This window comes from Callithrix jacchus, chromosome 7, assembly GCF_049354715.1.
Source record: "Callithrix jacchus isolate 240 chromosome 7, calJac240_pri, whole genome shotgun sequence".
Classification (NCBI taxonomy): Eukaryota; Metazoa; Chordata; class Mammalia; order Primates; family Cebidae; genus Callithrix; species Callithrix jacchus.
In genome coordinates, this window is record NC_133508.1 from 152858052 (window position 1) to 152875864 (window position 17813).

Consider the following 17813-nt stretch of genomic DNA (forward strand, 5'->3'; position numbering starts at 1 on the left):
GAGTTTTCTGCTTATGGGTTTCTGCCCTGGGAAGTTGTGCTTTTATGTTTGCCTGTCTCTCCAATTTTTGGGTAGTAGTTTGCCCTGTGACTTTACTTCTCTTTTGTTGATTTTTCAGTTTGTTTAGCTCTTTACTTGTTGTTAGGATGGAGCAGTGACGTCTAAGCTTCTTCACACCAGACTGGACCTAAACTGCTTTTGATGCAACTTAAAAAGTCCCAGTAATGATTTAGATAACCCAGTGTTCATCATTAACACAGAATTTTAAATATTTTAATATTCTCTGGAGGCATTTTGAGTATTGCCTTGTTGACATCTTAATTATTTTAAAATTTAATCTTGAAATTTTTATATTAACAATAGATGAATATGAACGGGAAGAAACCAGGCAAGTTTATGTGGATCTAAATAATAACATTGAGGTGAGTGTTAATGAAATGTGAATATTTTAAACATAGGAATTTCTAAGCAAATTAGAGCAATTGCTACAAAGATATGAACAACTATTCTTACTAAAAGGATTATTATTTATTTGTTGATATATTATTGTATCACTAATAAAACTCCTAGGTTCTATATTATGAGCATTAATGTTTTGTTATGTATTAGCTTTTTGATTTACATGTTAGTTACATCACTTAATTTATCAAATATTTACAGACTCTTCTCAGAAACCAACACATTGTGATGCTAACCATTCATTTGAAAATACATAAATTATTATTAATCTGTGTCTGGCTCCGGTTTACCTTTGTTATCACGTCTCTTATCATTCTACACTTTTCTTTTCTGCTATAGTCAATCTTTTACGTTTCTCAAATTTGCTAAGCTCTTTCTGATGGTGGTTCTTTGAATTTGTACCCTTTTCAGAACTTTTATGTCCAAGATCTTACGCACATTTCTAAACTTCATTCTGCTTTTTTTTTATTCCCCTCTTAATATTTTATCTAAAATTTCTATTTGATTATTCTATATATCTCAACCCCATTTAGCTTTTCTCAAGAGCACTTGAAGTTACATGGCATTTATTTGATATGTATATATGTGTGTGTGTGTTTATATGTATTCTTTTTTACACTTTATTGTAAGTTCCAGTAGGGTAGAGACATTGTCTTCTATCCCAATTGCCTAAAACAGTTCCTGGCACATAATAGGCACTCAGTAATTAATTAATTAATTAACCTGATTTTACAAAGCAAGATTTGTTGAATGCTGAATGAACACATGCTGCCAGATGATGGAAGTGTAACTTTGGATTCATGGGGAGAGGCCTCACTTTTGTGGAGAAGACATAAATAAATAAGCACAAATAAATATAAAATTACAGGTTTTGATACATGCTATTAAGTAAGTGGCTGGATTACCAACAATCCATTTGCTGCTGTTTTATATTATATAACATGTTGCCAGTGCATTTAAGCCTCTGGGAAACTAACATAAGTCCCTCTTAATACATTTTTAGTAAGTAACTCACATTATAGTGTTTTAATTATTACAAATTGTGTGGTTTTAAGTTTAAGGATTGCATGATACAAAATTGATAATATTTTCATAGATTGAAGAAAGCTATTTAAAAAAATCTAAGTATGATTCTTAAACTTTATATTCCAGAAAATGATAACAGCTTTTGAGGAACTTCGTGTGCAAGCTGAAAATTCCAGACTGGAGATGCATTTTAAGTGTAGGGATCTCACTTAATTTTTATATTACTCTTTTACTATTTATATTTTTATTGGATTCTGCTAATGCTTTCATTTCTTGAGCCTGATGCTTTCAACTATTTTCTATTTTCTACACTTCTATAATCCCCTCTAAATCTTGTAGAATGTGACAGGGAATTAGCATATCTTAAAAATAGTTTTGGGCTTTAAAACTACATCTTTCATGAAATCAGACTAATTTTTTTTAAAATGTGATTTGGTCTCTTTTTACATATCTTGGTATAGTATGCATGTTAAAATAATTGTATATATATCAAATTATATATATATTTAAAACTTTAAATTTTTTTTTAATAGAAATGTTATACAATTATGTTAAGACATTACAGTATATTTGTTTTATTTTTAAAGTAAAGGAAGATTATGAAAAAATCCAACACCTTGAACAAGAATACAAGAAGGAAGTAAATGACAAGGAAGAGCAGGTTTTTTAAAAATCCAACTCTTTGTACAATCTTTATATTTGCTAATTCATTAAATACTTAAAATTTCAAAAGAAGTTTATATTTGCCGAATGTATGATAAATTACTGTGAGATAATTTTAATGTTATACATATCTAAATATTTAGCCTTTGTACTCATTTACTTAATTTTCATTTACTCAAATATATACTTGCTCTAGCCATTTTTGGGTTTTAATCAATTATTGTTCTATAATATTTATGTCAGTGGGTAATAGGATATTGCCTCAAAATATATTATTTTGTGAGAACTTTTGCTCAAAAACTTCATAAAATGCATAGAGGATTATTGACTACTCAACTTACATTTTTCAGTTTGTTTTGAAATGTACTATCCATGACTTCAATGAAGAGGAACTAAAATATTTTGTTGCTTCTTTCTTTCTTTTTTTAGCCCAAGAAAACAAGACACAGATGTTTTTTTCTATTAATGTCATGTAGTGGAAGACTTGAAAATGTTAATTCTATATCCTTTGGCATTCACAACAATGTTTCAGATTATTATTATGCCATCTCTATCAGTTTCAAGTCTGTTGCTTCCCAAATGGAAAGCAATATATATAATGTATCCTTTTCTATTTCCCACTATATTTGCAGTTTTTCTTGTCTGATTTGCCACAAGATATCTTCTAAGATGGTTCATAGGGATATCTACTTAATAATTAAAAGTTAATTGAAAGTATGGAGAGGATAATAACCACAAACACAGAATGAAGTACTAAAACGCTTGTTGGAGTTCTAGGTGCATGGGCAGAGCTTACAGATTGCTGGGCTTCCTTGTAAAATGATGGCATGGCCAGCTAGTGTTTTTGCTGAGGACTCTTCAATGTCATTATCTGTAACACTTTTTTTTGCTGGAGCTTTCTAAATTTTTTCTTGGGGTTATAAACTTGGCTGACGGCATTCTGGAGCTAGGTTGGTCAGGATAGCAAAGACAGACTGAATCTTACCATTATATATGTTGGCTTTTCCATTTTATATACCCCCACCCTTCCCTGTGCCTGCAATACCCATGGTTAGAGATTGCCTTTTTCAATTTGTCTCTTACAAAGATGATAGGGCCAGTTATCTGACTACATTGGCTATCAGGGAGTAGAAACTAGACAGTGAACTGGAGGAGACCCACTGAAAAGCATGTAGACAAGTACCTAAAATAATTGTAGGTATTATAAATGTTGAAGTGTCATATTCAACTTTTTATATTGATAATGTATTATTTAAATATTTTAGGTATCACTACTATTGATCCAAATCACTGAGAAAGAAAATAAAATGAAAGATTTAACATTTCTGCTAGAGGAATCCAGAGATAAAGTTAATCAATTAGAGGAAAAGATAAGTAAGAAATTATATAAGATAATATAATGTGCCTTATGTATTCCTCTTGTTATGTTCTAAATCTTGACTTTTATTACAACTTTGTTGTAATGCTTTCTAGTACTGTACTTCTCAATCTGAGTTGGTTCGGTTGGAGGAGGGCATAATCGAATAACCTGGGGAGCTTTTGTAAAATGCATGTACTCTTCTTTTCCCTTTTCCATGCTCTTACCTTTTTCAAATGTTTCAACTATATGCTCCACAAAGACAGCGACCTTTGTCTTTTTTGTTCACTGACTTGGAGCTGTTGCATTCCAAGTGCCGAGAACAGTGCCTGGCACATATAAGACACTAAAAATTAGTAACATTATTATTTTTTTGAGATGGACACTCATTCTATCACCCAGGCTGGAGTGTGGAGGCATGATCTCTGCTCACTGCAACCTCTGTCTTCTAGGTTCAAGCGATTCTCCTGCCTTAGGCTCCCTAGTAGCTGGGACTACACATGTGCACCATCACACTGGGTAATTTTTGTATCTTTGTAGAGACTGGATTATGCCATGTTGATCAGGCTGATCTCGAACTCCTGACCTCAGGTGATCCACCTTCCCAAAGTTCTGGGATTACAGGCGTGAGCCACCGTGCCCAGCAAAAATTATTTTTTGAATGAACAAATCCTATGGGAGCACGATGGAGAGGGTTACTAATTTTTCCTAGAGAGACATTTAGAAAGGCATTAGGGAAAAACTTTGGTGAACTGCTTAAAAGTTTACTAGACAGTGAACTGGAGGAGACAGTATAAGTGGAATAAATGGCTTGTCAAGGAAGTAGGAATGTTAGGGTGTATTTTTAGTAAACTGATTGGTGTGGCAATATCTTACCGAACTCAGGCAGATGAAATTGTAAAAGATTTGAATCCCTTTATGAAGGATCCTGAGTGTCATGTCATGTTTAGACTGTCTTATTATTTAATATTTTTCAAACTTTTTCAATTACTATAAAGAAGATCTATATAAATAGAAATGAATGGTGTTCGTGAAACACCATGCACCTTCCAGAACATTATAGGGATTACAGCATTTATTGTTTTTGTGTTCTTCAAAACATTCTCTTTTTTTCAAGTGGCAAACAATTATCTGGTTCCTGCCAATCTATACCTGCTAGTTTCGTCTTATTGTCATTACTGTATGGTATACTCCAGATATATTGAAATAGTTTAACCTCCTCTATATTTTGTGTTCTTTTGATCCCACCCTATGCTTTTGGCTACTTCCTCTATTTAAAATTAATCTCTTCTCTCCACCCCAAATCTGTTGGCTAAATTCTTAGTAATGGCATAAGTATTTGTCTATCTGTCCCCTGTGACTATGAATGTCTTGAGGAGGGATTGTGTCTTAAGTATCTTTGTTTGCCCAGTATATTGTTTTGTGCATAATATGAGTTCAATAGTTGGATGAATAAAAGAATATTTGATCTTATATAAACTGAAAACAAGTTACAGTAATAAATAATTCTATATGATTTCTGTAGTCTGATAGCCACTGAAATGTGTTCATTTAAATGACTTTTCATTGTTTTCCATATGTAATTCACTGGTTCCTACTTCCTTGACAAGCCATTTATTCCACTTATACTGTCTCCTCCAGTTCACTGTCTAGTAAACTTTTAAGCAGTTCACCAAAGTTTTTCCCTAATGCCTTTCTAAAATCTTGTTTTTCTCTGTTTCACTGTGAATATTTTTTACTAATCTGTTACCCAGTCCTGCCTGTGATATGTCTAATTTGCCTTAAATACATCTACTGCATTGTTTAAATGAATCATATATTTTTCATTTTGAAGTTTCCATTTGATTACTTATTTAAGAGTTCAGTTCTCTGGTTTTCTCCTCTTTTAAAAATCTCATTTTTCACCTTTTAAGTATATATTCATCATTGATATAGCTATTCTCTGTTTTTTCAATATATGTCTCATCTGTTGGTTTATTTCTATTGTTTCTTTTTAAAAACTGTGGTAAAATATGCATAACATAAAATTTACCATGTTAATCATATTTAAATGTGCAGTTCTGTGGCATTAAGTATGTTTCACATTGTTATGCAACCATGACCACTATCCATCTTCTCTAAGAACTCTCCATCCAAGAACTCTTTTCATCTTGCAAAATGGAAACTCTGTACCCATTAAAAAATAACATTCCATTCCCTTCTTCCTGCAGCTCCTGGCAACCGCTATTTGATTTTCTTTCTTTCTTTTTTTTCTTGTTGTTTGGGTATTTGTTCTTTTCCTTTGGTGTGCCCAGTAATTTTTTAAATTAAGTTCTGCACATCATAATAAGAAAAATCTTGGAGCTTCCCAATGATGTCTTTTCTCTGCTAGAGAAAAATTGAGGGTGTGTTGGGCTGATTATCTGAATCATTTTAGAGACTGAGCTAAATGAAAGAAAACTGGCCAAGTATGTAAAGCTTTTCAAGTTTTCAATTTTGTTTCTTCAGCTCTTTGAGACCTCTCAAACGTAAGCTGGTTTTTCTATACCTTAGCAACAGCCCTCTGCCTGGATTAAGACAGCATTTAGTCTTTTTCTCATGCCCAGATCAGCAGATGTCAGTTGTACTTTATCATTTCACTTCTCAGCAGTTTTCCTTTAGGAATCAGCCCTTTTAGTCCTATTATACCATTCTGTCTCTTCTGGTTGTTTCCAGCATGAGAGCGGGTATGCTACTAGCTACTCCATCCTGCCTGGAATAGCCATTTAAATAACTTATAATCAGCTAATTTTTGTTTTTCTTTTTAATGTTTGCTTGTTATTACATAATTTATTTTGTCACTTGCAAAATAACCGTTTGTAACCATTTAGTTGATTACTAAAGAGTATTAATTATCAAAAATTTAAGGAGACAACAATCAGATTTTACTTGATTACATGATTACATGATTTTATTTTTTCTTATGGTTGAACAGTATTCCAATTTGTGTGTGTGTGTGTGTGTGTGTGTATATATATATGTATATATATATTTCTTTATTCAGTTATCTATTGATGAACACTGGTTGATTCCATATTGCTGTTATTGTGAAAAGTGCTACAATATGTGTATTTTAATTTTATAGATAGGACATTATTATTATTATTTTATGCAGACAATATTTAATTGGTTTTACCCATGTATTTTTTTCAATTTCTTTGCTCTTCATTTTTTTTTTTTTGCATCTTAAACTTTTCATTCAAATCATTTTCTTTCTGTTTTAAAGAGGAATATTTAGAATCTCCTTTAGTGAGAATATGTTTGTGATTAGCTGTCATAGATTCCATTTGTCTGAAAATTTGTTTATTCATTCTCATCCATAAAGGATATGTGTTCATGATATGTCTTTCTAGACATTTTTTTTAGCACATGGAAAGTATTCTCCCTCCCTCCCTCCCTCCTTTCCTCCCTTCCTTCCTTTTTTCCTTTCTCTCTCTCTCTCCCCCCTCCCCTCCCCTCTGCTTCCCTCCTCTTCCCATCTCTTTTTTTTTTTTTTTTTGGTGGAGTCTCACTCTGTTGCCCAGGCTGGAGTACAGTGGTACAATCATGGGCTCAAGTGATCCTCCCAACTCAGCCTCATGAGTAGCTGGTATACAGGCACATGCCACCACACCCGGCTAATTTTAATTATTTTTTGTAGAGACAGGGTCTCACTATGTTGCCCAGGTTGGTCCCAAGCTCCTGGGCTCAAGTGATCCTCCTGCTTTGGCTTTCCAAAGTCCTGGGATTGCGGACATGAACCACCATGCCTTTCTTACTTTGATTTTATGAAGTTAGTAATATCTTTCCCCTCTCTCATGGATTTTCAGATGTTCTTCATCTTTGAAGCATTTACAGTATGATATGTTAAAGTATAGGCTTAGTTTCTTTTAATACCTTCTTAAATCTTTAAATTACTATCTATTACTATTGTTTCTTGGAAACTCTCAACAACAATCTCTTCAGATATTGTATTTATTCTCTGTTTCCTTGGCTTTTGAGTAAGAAAAAAGTGTTGAGGAAAAAAACCCATGTTGCATCTTGAGAGGCTGAGGTGGAAGGATCACTTGAGCCCGGGAGTATGAGATTACAGTGAGCTATGATTGCTCCACTGCACTCCAGCCTGGGTGACAAACCCCAGAAAACAAAAACAACAACAAAAACCAAACCAGAAATCAAAATAAAAACCTACATTAATTTTCTAACTCTTCTTTGACTCTTAATCTCTTTCCTATTTCAACAGTTTTGCCTTTTTATACCTTATTCTAGATAATTTCTATTTACCTATCTTGTAATTCACTAATTTTCTTCTTTTATTTCTCACACATTATGAACCCCCTCCATTTTATTTTTAGTTACTAAGATGTTTATTTTAAGATGTTATTCTTACTTCTTTTTCTAACCTGCTCTTCTACTTTATGTAGTTTTCTATTTCTACTTATTTTCTAGGTTGTCTTTTCTTTAAATATACAAACAATAGCTGTTTTATAGTCCTTTTCTGATAATGTTTTTATCTTAAATGTTTGTGACTCTCATTCTTTCTTGTTTATGATAGTTTTTAGTCAAAGTGCCTTATTTTCCTGTGTGCCTTGTTGTTTTTGGCTTTATGCTCCTTTTTTTAACTTGAAAAAATTACTTAAAGGAATAAGTTAAGGCCTGCCTAGTATGCAGATCACTAACATCCACCTAGGAGGATTTGCTTTTCTTTTTCCATGTACACGGTAGTTCTATCCATTTGGGACAATCTTAAGTCAGCTTGAAGGCTTGGGGTGTCATGAACCACTCAGGTGATTTGAACCTGGGCTGCAAATCTGCCTGTGAGTTGTTTTACTTTTGCTTATTCCTTACAGCAAAAGTGTCCCAATTTGTTGTACCAATAAATTAGACTCCCTCTACCTTCTGTTACCTTTGGGTTTTCATGGATCTTAAATTCTTTATCCCATTATATTCAAACCAAAAGTCCAACTTTGCCAGGGTCTGCAAATGTCCTCTGGGCACAAACAAGTTTTGTGGTTACTTAATTCTATAGGTTTCTATTTTTCTCTTCATTTTTGGCCTGGCAAATTCCTATTCTGTCAGGAGTTTAATGCTTTAGTATTCTTAATATTTGATCTTGAATTTGTATTCCCTTTTAGAGGAGTGTTTACATGACAAAGCTCGTCATTACCCCTTTGGAGTTTTCAGTTTCAAATTTATGTATCCCTTCTAGTAGTTTTATTGATTACTGATATCTTCCTTTAGTTTATAAAGTATATGATAATACCTATTTTTTAGTTTCATAGCCAATAATTCTAAAATCTGAAATCTTTGCAGATCTAAGGTGGTGTTTTGTTCATTTTGCTGACTCTGTTCATTGTGCTTTGTTTCCTGTTGTGTTTGTTGAGTGTGAGGTCATGTAACTTTATCTGGGGAAATTCTTTAAGGCCTGGATTAGCAGAATATTTTTATGGAGAAAATTTGCATATTGCTTCTTCTAGAATCCTAGGGAACTTCAAACTAAATTTTGGCTTGGAACTCTTTTGAACATTTTGGCAGTATACATTCAGTTCCCATACATACCTAAGGGCTAGCTTGTGCTTATGATTTTCCAGAGGAGACATTTATCACCATCTAGACCATAAGAAATAGTATCATAGTGGACACTGCAATAGTCAACATTTCACTCTCTCCAGATTTACTTTTTCTATTTTTTCCCCAGAGTTGGACCATTGACCCTTTTATTCTATGTAGTTTTTTCAGAATGGAATTTTAAAAGTATAAACTTGGCACATACTTCTATTGCTTAACATCCTTCATTGTTTCGTATCGTCTTCATGAATTACAAATTGGAAGACTCTGAACAAGTCATATAGTCCTGTTATAATCTTGTCATTATTATCTTTCCAATTATATCTCTTGTGACTTATCTGTTATACTTTAAGCCTTATACTCCTAAAATATATTTTCTTTAGATGCTAGAAGGTGTCATTCTATCTCTTCTGTGTTTTCCTTTGTACATGCCTTTATACTTGCCTAACCCTAACTCCCATTACCTTGGCTAATTTTTACTGTCTTTCAAATGTTTGAACTCAGCTGCTACTTTCTGGAAGTTTTCTTTAAACTTTATTTTTCTGTCTCCCGGTACCTCCAACCCTGATCTTATTTGGCTTAGGTGTCCCCTCTATGTAAACTCGCAGAACTTCTAGTCAGTACCCATCAGTGTGATTATTATTTGCCTGCCTGATCAATATATTGTAAATACCATAAATATTAAGGTCCAGTTTCTACCGTATATCATCATTATCATCATCATAATAGCAGTTTTCACTTATTGATTTCACATTAGACTCTGTGCTTAAGCATTTTAAGTTAAATCATCTTTTTTATTTCTAACAGCAGGGAACTCTTCATAATATGAATAATTATAATTATTCTAATATTCCAGATGGGAAAAGTAGTCAGACTGGTTAAGTATCATGCCCAAGGACAGGTAGCTTAGTAAGAGGAAATCATATAATTCGGATCCAGAGAATATAATAAAATTCTTTTTTCTCTTATTGTTTTTATGATGTTTGAAAATGAGTGCACACATATAAAGTATATAGACTTGTATTTGAGACTTAGTATTTAGTAAAAATGATCTCATAAGTGGAGTCAAAAGCATTTATTCATCATTTAATAAGTAAAGAGAATATTTTGAAAAATAAAAAAATTAAGGTAATCAATAATGAAAATAAAATCATAAATAATTTTACCGTTAGGAGATAAATTACTTTTCATATTTTAGTGGGTATCCTTTTCTTTTGCACATAGTGTTTAAATATTAAACCCACTCTTTTCTATATTTTATGAATATCCAAATTAGTAATCCATAAATAAAATTTGTAGTATTATTTTCAGTGGCTACATGGTATACCATCCCATTTACGTACCTCCATAATTTGTCTACTTTTGGATATTTAGGTTGTTTCTAATGTTTTGCTATTATAAAAAATGTAAATCCTTAAATATTTATTTTTGAGTTCTTGGGAGATCAAAGTCTTGAAAAGTCAATAAAGCTTAATGATGACCAATATTTGTGTGTCTATATTTGCATATTTCCCCCTCATTTTTTACTATTATCTAATGGAGGAAAAAGCCTAATTGTTAAAAATAATAATTAGTTTTCTTGGTATATATATTGTACTAAGTACTATTATCTATTTACAACTTTCTCTTTTAGAATTACAGAGTGAAAACCTGAAAGAATCAATTGAGAAGCAGCATCATTTGACTAAAGAACTAGAAGACATGAAAGTGTCATTGCAAAAAAGTGTGGTATGATTTAAAAATTGATTAGTGTGTAATAAGTCTCACACTATCAATTAGTCAACAAATATTTATTAAATACTAATACAATGTACAAGGACCTAGAGCTTCAAATAGATAGAGAAGACACAATCCTAGTCTAGAAAATACTATAGAGTAGAGATATTGCAAAAAACACATCAAAAGTATAATTAAAATACAAGACCCTGGACAGGTGCCAACAGGGTGGTTTAGATAATAAATTAGCAGTTCTAAGAATTGGAAGAACAGTGTGGCTGGGTTGGCTGGGAAGGCTCCATGGAGGAATTAGAACTGTAGGTGGAATATGGAGAATGGTGAATTGAAACAAGAGTAGTGGCTGGGCATTCCAGGGTGGGGAGGAGGGATAATAGCTAGGAAAATATGGAGGTTGGAATGGGGCAGTAAATGTATGGAAGCAGATGAGTTCAGCTTTTTTGGTTGAGGCCTTTGGATCATTGCTTTTGTTTTATACCTTATTTCATTTAGAGTACTCAAAATACTTTAGAGGAAGATTTACAGATAGCAACAAAAACAATTTGTCAGCTAACTGAAGAAAAAGAAGCTCAAATGGAAGAATCTAATAAAGCTAGAGCTGCTCATTCTTTTGTGGTTACTAACTTTGAAACTACTATCTGCAGCTTGAAAGAATTACTGAGAACAGAACAGCAAAGGTAAAATAGTTATAATTTTTAATAAATAAAATAAATGAATAAAAAAATTTTACTTTAAATATTCAGTGCCATTTTCTATGCATTGCCAACTGGTGTGTAATTCCTATAACAACTGTGGTCAGGTGTCTTATGTATAAAGTGGGAATATATTTTAAAAGTTTCACTGGAGTTAAAAAATAGTTAAAAAAGACTTTTTTTCACTACTTTATATTAAGGGAATACTTATATAAAGCTGTGTTAGGAGGCCTAGGTAATTATTTTTTGTCTCATTAGCATTAGGGTTAATTAAGTTTGGTAGGATAAAGGAGAACAAGTTTCTCTCTGAAGCCATAGCGTGGGCCTAGCAATATTTTTTCTCCATTGCTTGTGCATGGTAAGAGAAAAGTTAGCTTTTCTAGCTGTCCTAATTTATATATCTTTGATTGATCTATCCAAGTGATTTTTCATTTTTAAAATGGTATGTTACCTAAGATTCATCTATCCCTATTAATTCAGTTTTATACTTTGAGGAAGCAGAAAGCCAGAGAAGTTAAGCAAATTATACATGTTCTTATAATTATATTGTTCCTAATCAGAAATCAGTATAGTAGTAGTTATATACTTAATCTCTTTCAAAGTTCTAGGATGCATTAATCTGATTATCATCAACAGTAAGCAATAACATAAGCTTTAAGGTATATCTATGTATATTACATAGGTTTAATATACAATTATGTATTTATAATAGTAATATCTTATTTTAAAATGTTACACTATATGGCCTAGTGTAGGTACTTAATGTTTAACAATCCAGTGGGTGAATCTACTCTAAGATATATCAGTTGCTAAATTGCACCAGTGCTAGTTATGAGATGAATTCTGACTAAAATAATATTTTCTATTGAAAATGATATATTTAACAAGATTGGAAAAAAATGAAGATCAATTGAAAATACTTACCATGGAGCTTCAAAAGAAATCAAGTCAACTGGGTAAGACTTAGATAATAATGTGCATACTTTAATAATATTAACTGATTATACAATCATAAACACTGTTTTGAAATAAAATATAATTTCCCCTCTGTCATTTGCCCATAGAGATTGTTTGATAATATTTGTATTTTAATATTTGAAGGAAGAAAATAATTCTTAGTGAAAAATGTCTGTTACTGTTTAATCGAATTTGGAAATTTCATTGGTTTGTCATGTTAGATTATGTACTATTCATAGGAAAATGTGATCCTATTTTATAATAAAGTGTTATTAAAATTCAACAGCTTTCATGGCCAAAAGGGAGAGACATTCTCTACAGTAGTTATTTTGTGAATTTATAACCATGTAATTAGATAATTCTAATAACCTCTGCTTCATATTTATAAATCTTCATGTCTATAACTGTGGCAAATTACAAACAACAAATTATTTTCTAATTTTAGTGAAAAAATATTTCTTATAAATTAAAAATATTCATGAATTGGCAAATATTTTATTATATTTAAATACTTGTATAATTAAAATAATTGTCAACTAAATATTGTCTAGTATTTGAAATGTGTGTTTTACATTTCACAAGTAGGTTGGTTGAATTTTTAAACCATATTTATGCTTTTTTTGTGATGCTTAATTTTCTACTGTAGATTAGCCCTTTATCATCTAAAATTGCACTATCAAATGCAAATAATTTTATCTTCTTGGCATAACTTTAAATTAGAATGGTTATAATATAAACCATTCCATTTTCTATTCCTTCTTCGGAGCATAAAATACTGTTTTAGATCATTATATATACATATACTTACTTTCTTTAGAATTGTTTAATTAAATGTCTTAGACTAAGGAATAATTTTGTTTCTTAAAATGTCTTTAATGGATATTGATTTGTAACAATTCAGTCTAATATTGAAATTAAGTGGCTGCTATTTGTCATATTAAATATGCAATTGTATCATGTGATTTTCGCATAGTAGGGCAGTATATTATGACAAATTTGAAAAAAGTATTCTAGAATTGTGAAATAGAACCTTGTGTGTCTTTTAGTATTGCCTTAGATGTTGTAGGAATGTATAGAAGTAAAATATCATTCTTTTGAGAAATCTCTTGATTTTTGTTGGAGAAATCTTGAATACATAAAACCCCTAGGGTAATGTGTCCAAAATGAGGGGGTGAGCAAAATTTCCATTAGGAAAAGGGAATAAAATATTAGAATTTCTATTTTTATTTGTTTTTACATTTTAAATATGTTTAAAAATGAATAATATAATACATATTTATATTTTATAATTTATATTTATAAACAATGTATAACATTGGTTATATATTTATGTAAATATAAATATGTATTTTATACATACTTATATATTTGGGGTGAATACTTATTATTGTGGAGGTGTGTTAACACTGATACCAAGAGGAAGCCTAAGATAACAATGTGTACTTCATAGTTGGAAAAAGGTTTATGGAAAAGATAGCTTTAAATTTAAAAGTAGACTTTAAGGCTTTGGATAGTCGTAGAGGATGAAGGAGTGTAGGAAGCATTAATGTGTAGGAGAGTAGCATTAACAATGAAATAGGTACTCAACTTCTTTGGCTGACAACATAGTCTCAAAACCAGAAATCTTGAAGGATATTCTGTACTTTTCTCTTTCCCTTATGCTTCACTGCTAATTGGTTATCTGGTGCTCCTTAACACCCAACTCATAAAAATATAACTAGCTTAAAAGTTTCTAACTCTTAACTATCATTTGAATATTTTCCTTTTCTTGATTTCCACAGTCCTAGAATAGTTCAAGTTCTCATTTTCTCTTTCTTGGTTTTAGAGTTTTAGGATGCATGTAAAGAACATAATGGTGTAAAAATTGTATTTGTAAGATTAATCATCAAACCGTGCTTCAGATTACTCCCATTTGTCCGAATCTTTATTCATCCCTTGCTATATTTAACTAACCTTCTGTTTGCTTTGCCTTTCTTTAATAATCTTTTTGCTGCTCCAGCAGCTCTCATTCTTTGTTTCCTGGCTACACTTTACATTCTTCCTTGATGGTATTTTCTTAGGCTTACATCTTGGTTAAAGTAGTCTTCCATGATTTCCTCAGTAGTCTCAATCCTCAAAACACTTTTAACCTATGTCTTGCTCAGAAATAGCCTGCTCTTCTCCTTATATCTTTTAGGTCAGACATCTTTGACCAGTGCTATTATAGTTACAATAGCTTGAGAATCAGTCCTTTTGTTTCCAGGATAGCAGTCTCTTTTTCTCATTTTCTACATTGCTGTTAGAGTGTTTCCTTAAAAATACAAATCTGATTTTCTATGTGGCAAATTTTAGAGCCATCTCATTGCCTAAGTGCAAACTATTTAGGTATCAGGTATCTTTTCATTGTTCATTTAAAGAGTGAGAGTACTGCATACCAAGTGAGTTGAAGCCAACTGCAACAGGAAATCTTTGGCAAGTAATTTTTTCCCCAGTTTCTTAACTTGTTACAGTTTTTTTTGCTGCTTCATGCATTGCCCATCTTCAATTCAGTCTAATATTGCTCTAAATGTGTCTTATTCTTGTACTCATTTTTCCATATCTGTATTCATCTTTGCTTTCAATTTGATTATATAACAGATTCCCTTCCTGGTATGTTCTATTGCTTCTGCTTTGATTATTACATATATAATTACTATTGAACTAAGGCTTAGATACTTATACCTTATTTAGTCTTGGATACATAATGAGGAATGTACCAGACATGGTCTTTGTTCTCATGAGGTTTGCATTCTACTTAGGGAGACATACAAAACGAATAATCACAAATAAATATTTAATCATAAATAGGGATAAGTGCTATGAAGGAAATAAAAATGATGCAATGTGTTGGCTGTAGTGGACCTGTGGGCCAGGCCCCAGGCCTGCAGACAGCACATGTGGTGGTAGCAGGCCTCGTTGACCCTTCATCAGGCTCCCAGGAGGAGTGCTCAGGTGCTAATGGTGGTGCATGGGGCAGTGTGATTGCTAGGCTCTTGGACAAGTGTACTCAGGCACTTGAGGGAGCAGGGATAGTCCTGCTGGGCCTATCTTCAGGATCCCCAGTTGTGTTTATCGGTGCTGGCTCTGGTGGGCAGGGGTGGGTGATCCCTAGGTCCCTGGTGGAGCACTCAGGTGGGTGCTGCAGCAGTTGTGGTAAGCTGGGGGAGCCTTCCTTTAGGGATGTGCAAACATGCTGGGGCCCTGCTGCAAGAGACGATGGGATTGCTGTTGGTGCCAGCAGCTGTAGGCAAGTTTCTGAGGAGCATGTGCTTTCAGCCCCTGGTATTAGCTGTCTTTGAGCACACTTAGGGCATGTGCCCCCACCGCTGGGGGCAATGAGGTTGCTGCTAGTGGCTCTGGCTTCACCTGGTAGCCAGCAGTGGCAGTGGTTGTGGCTGAGAGTAGGGAACTTGTCCTTGGTGTGTGCAAATGTGTGATGGCCCTGCTGCTGGGGTGACATGGGGTTGATGGTGTTTTCTTACGCTTTGGCTCCAGCAGCAGCCAGTAGTAGCAGCTGCAGGAGGGGTAGCCTTTCCCTGGGGCATGAGAAGATATGCTGCAGTCCTGCTGTTGGTAGGGGGCAGGGTTGCTGCCAGTGGGGTACACTTCAGTCTGAGTGGCCAGTAGTCAGCAGTGGGTATTGGGAGGGGATGTTAGTAGGGCTCCAGAGACATGAAGATGCAGGGTCTGTTGGGCCCCAGAGCAGGATGTAGTCTCCTGGGGGATGGGCTCTCAAAATGGCACTGCTTAGAACTTAAAGGGTGGGTGGGACCCAGAACTCCCTCTCTGGAGCAATGCCTTTGTGAGACCTATAGGCAGCTACCTATGTTAATCTCAGGTCCTAAAGGAGTCTACAACGGCTAGGTTTGCAGAAGGAATGTGGATGGCTGAGGCTCTCTCATTTACCCTTTCCCTGAGTTAGGGAGCCTTTACAGGCTCTCAGCCCATCCTGAGCAGGCTGCCTAGCTTCCCTCTCCTTCCTTGCCTTAGGTGTTTCTTGACACATCTTTGTTGAATTCCAGCGTTCTTTCTTAGAGTATCTATTTGAAGTGTAATCATCTACTCACTATTTTTTTTTAAATTAATTAATTAAAAAAATTTTTTTATTGCATTTTAGGTTTTGGGATACATGTGCAAAACATGCAAGATAGTTGCATAGGTACACACATGGCAGTATGTTTTGCTGCCTTCCTCCCCTTCACCCACATTTGGCATTTCTCCCCAGGCTAAACCTCCCCAGCTCCCCTCCCGCCCGCTGTCCCTCCCCTCTTCCCCCCAAAAGACCCCAGTGTTTAGTACTCCCTTCCCTGTGTTCATGTGTTCTCATTTTTCATCACCTACCTATGAGTGTGAATATGTGGTATTTCATTTCCTGTTCTTGTGTCTTGTGTCTACTCACTAATTTAGTTCTTCTTTGTGGAGGAGGTAGGTGGGCAAATGCCTCTAGTCAGCCATCATGAAGTCTCTCTTGTTTTTAAACTTTTGTCTTATATTTTCTACCTCTTTTTTCTTTTTCCTGAATTGAGATCTTTCTCTCTCTCTCTCTCTATATATATATATGTGTGTGTGTGTGTGTGTGTGTGTGTATATATAAATTTGTTTCTCCCTTGCTAATTCAATCTTTAAATATGTCTGTTTTACTGTTTAAAAAATCTCAGTTGTCAAATTTTAAATTTCTGAGAGCTCTAGGTAATCTATTTCAGGGATTTGGTTTCCTGCTGGAACATTATACTTAGTGAAATATCTGTTTCTGTTTACTCTGTTAAGTCTTTTTCTTTGGGTTTTAGTTTTTTTCATAGTTTAATTTTGAGCTTTCTTTTTTCATTGTTTTGCTTTTCTTCACAAATTGTTAGTACCTGATTGTTGACTCATCTAAGTATAAGTGTTCGTCTTTTCCCACATGTGAATTATAATCTAATTCTTCTGATTATGGAAGTGAGTGGGAGTTGCTGTGGGGAAGGGTGGGCATGGTGGCTTGCCTTTTGCTATAGAGTATGTTTACCTCTCTTAGGAACAATAATCTATTTGGAACACTACCTCATATGCCACCCAAATTCCTAGGTTCTTACTTTATCTTGAGGTGGGCTTTGTGGTAGGAGGATGGTCACCTGGTCTTGTTGTTCCACATAGCCTTCATTGAATTAATGTGAGGTTTTTTTTCCTCTAAGGATTCCTTAATTTTCTGATTTGTTAATGATAGTCTCTTATTTTGTTAATGTTGTTCTTATATATTTTTTTCTAATTTTATAAGATTGGGGTGAGAGAGAATAGAGAGACATGCTCAGTCCACTGTCTTTATTTGAGTTTTTAAAAATTAGGTGTTTTTACCTGAAATAACACTT

The 17813-nt window shown here is 33.5% G+C and overlaps 1 protein-coding gene across 8 annotated transcripts in view; it reads left to right on the forward strand.

The window, feature by feature from the left end:
- SYCP1 (synaptonemal complex protein 1) overlaps positions 1-17813 on the forward strand; it is a 113613-nt gene that overhangs the window by 20343 nt on the left and 75457 nt on the right. For all 8 annotated transcript variants that reach the window (XM_035252542.3, XM_035252541.3, XM_009001949.5 and 5 more), the window contains exons 9-15: positions 364-422; positions 1612-1681; positions 2073-2146; positions 3414-3522; positions 10704-10798; positions 11297-11481; positions 12385-12452. In XM_035252542.3, the coding sequence (XP_035108433.3) occupies positions 364-422; positions 1612-1681; positions 2073-2146; positions 3414-3522; positions 10704-10798; positions 11297-11481; positions 12385-12452 (660 nt within the window). The remainder of the gene's footprint in view (positions 1-363; positions 423-1611; positions 1682-2072; positions 2147-3413; positions 3523-10703; positions 10799-11296; positions 11482-12384; positions 12453-17813) is intronic.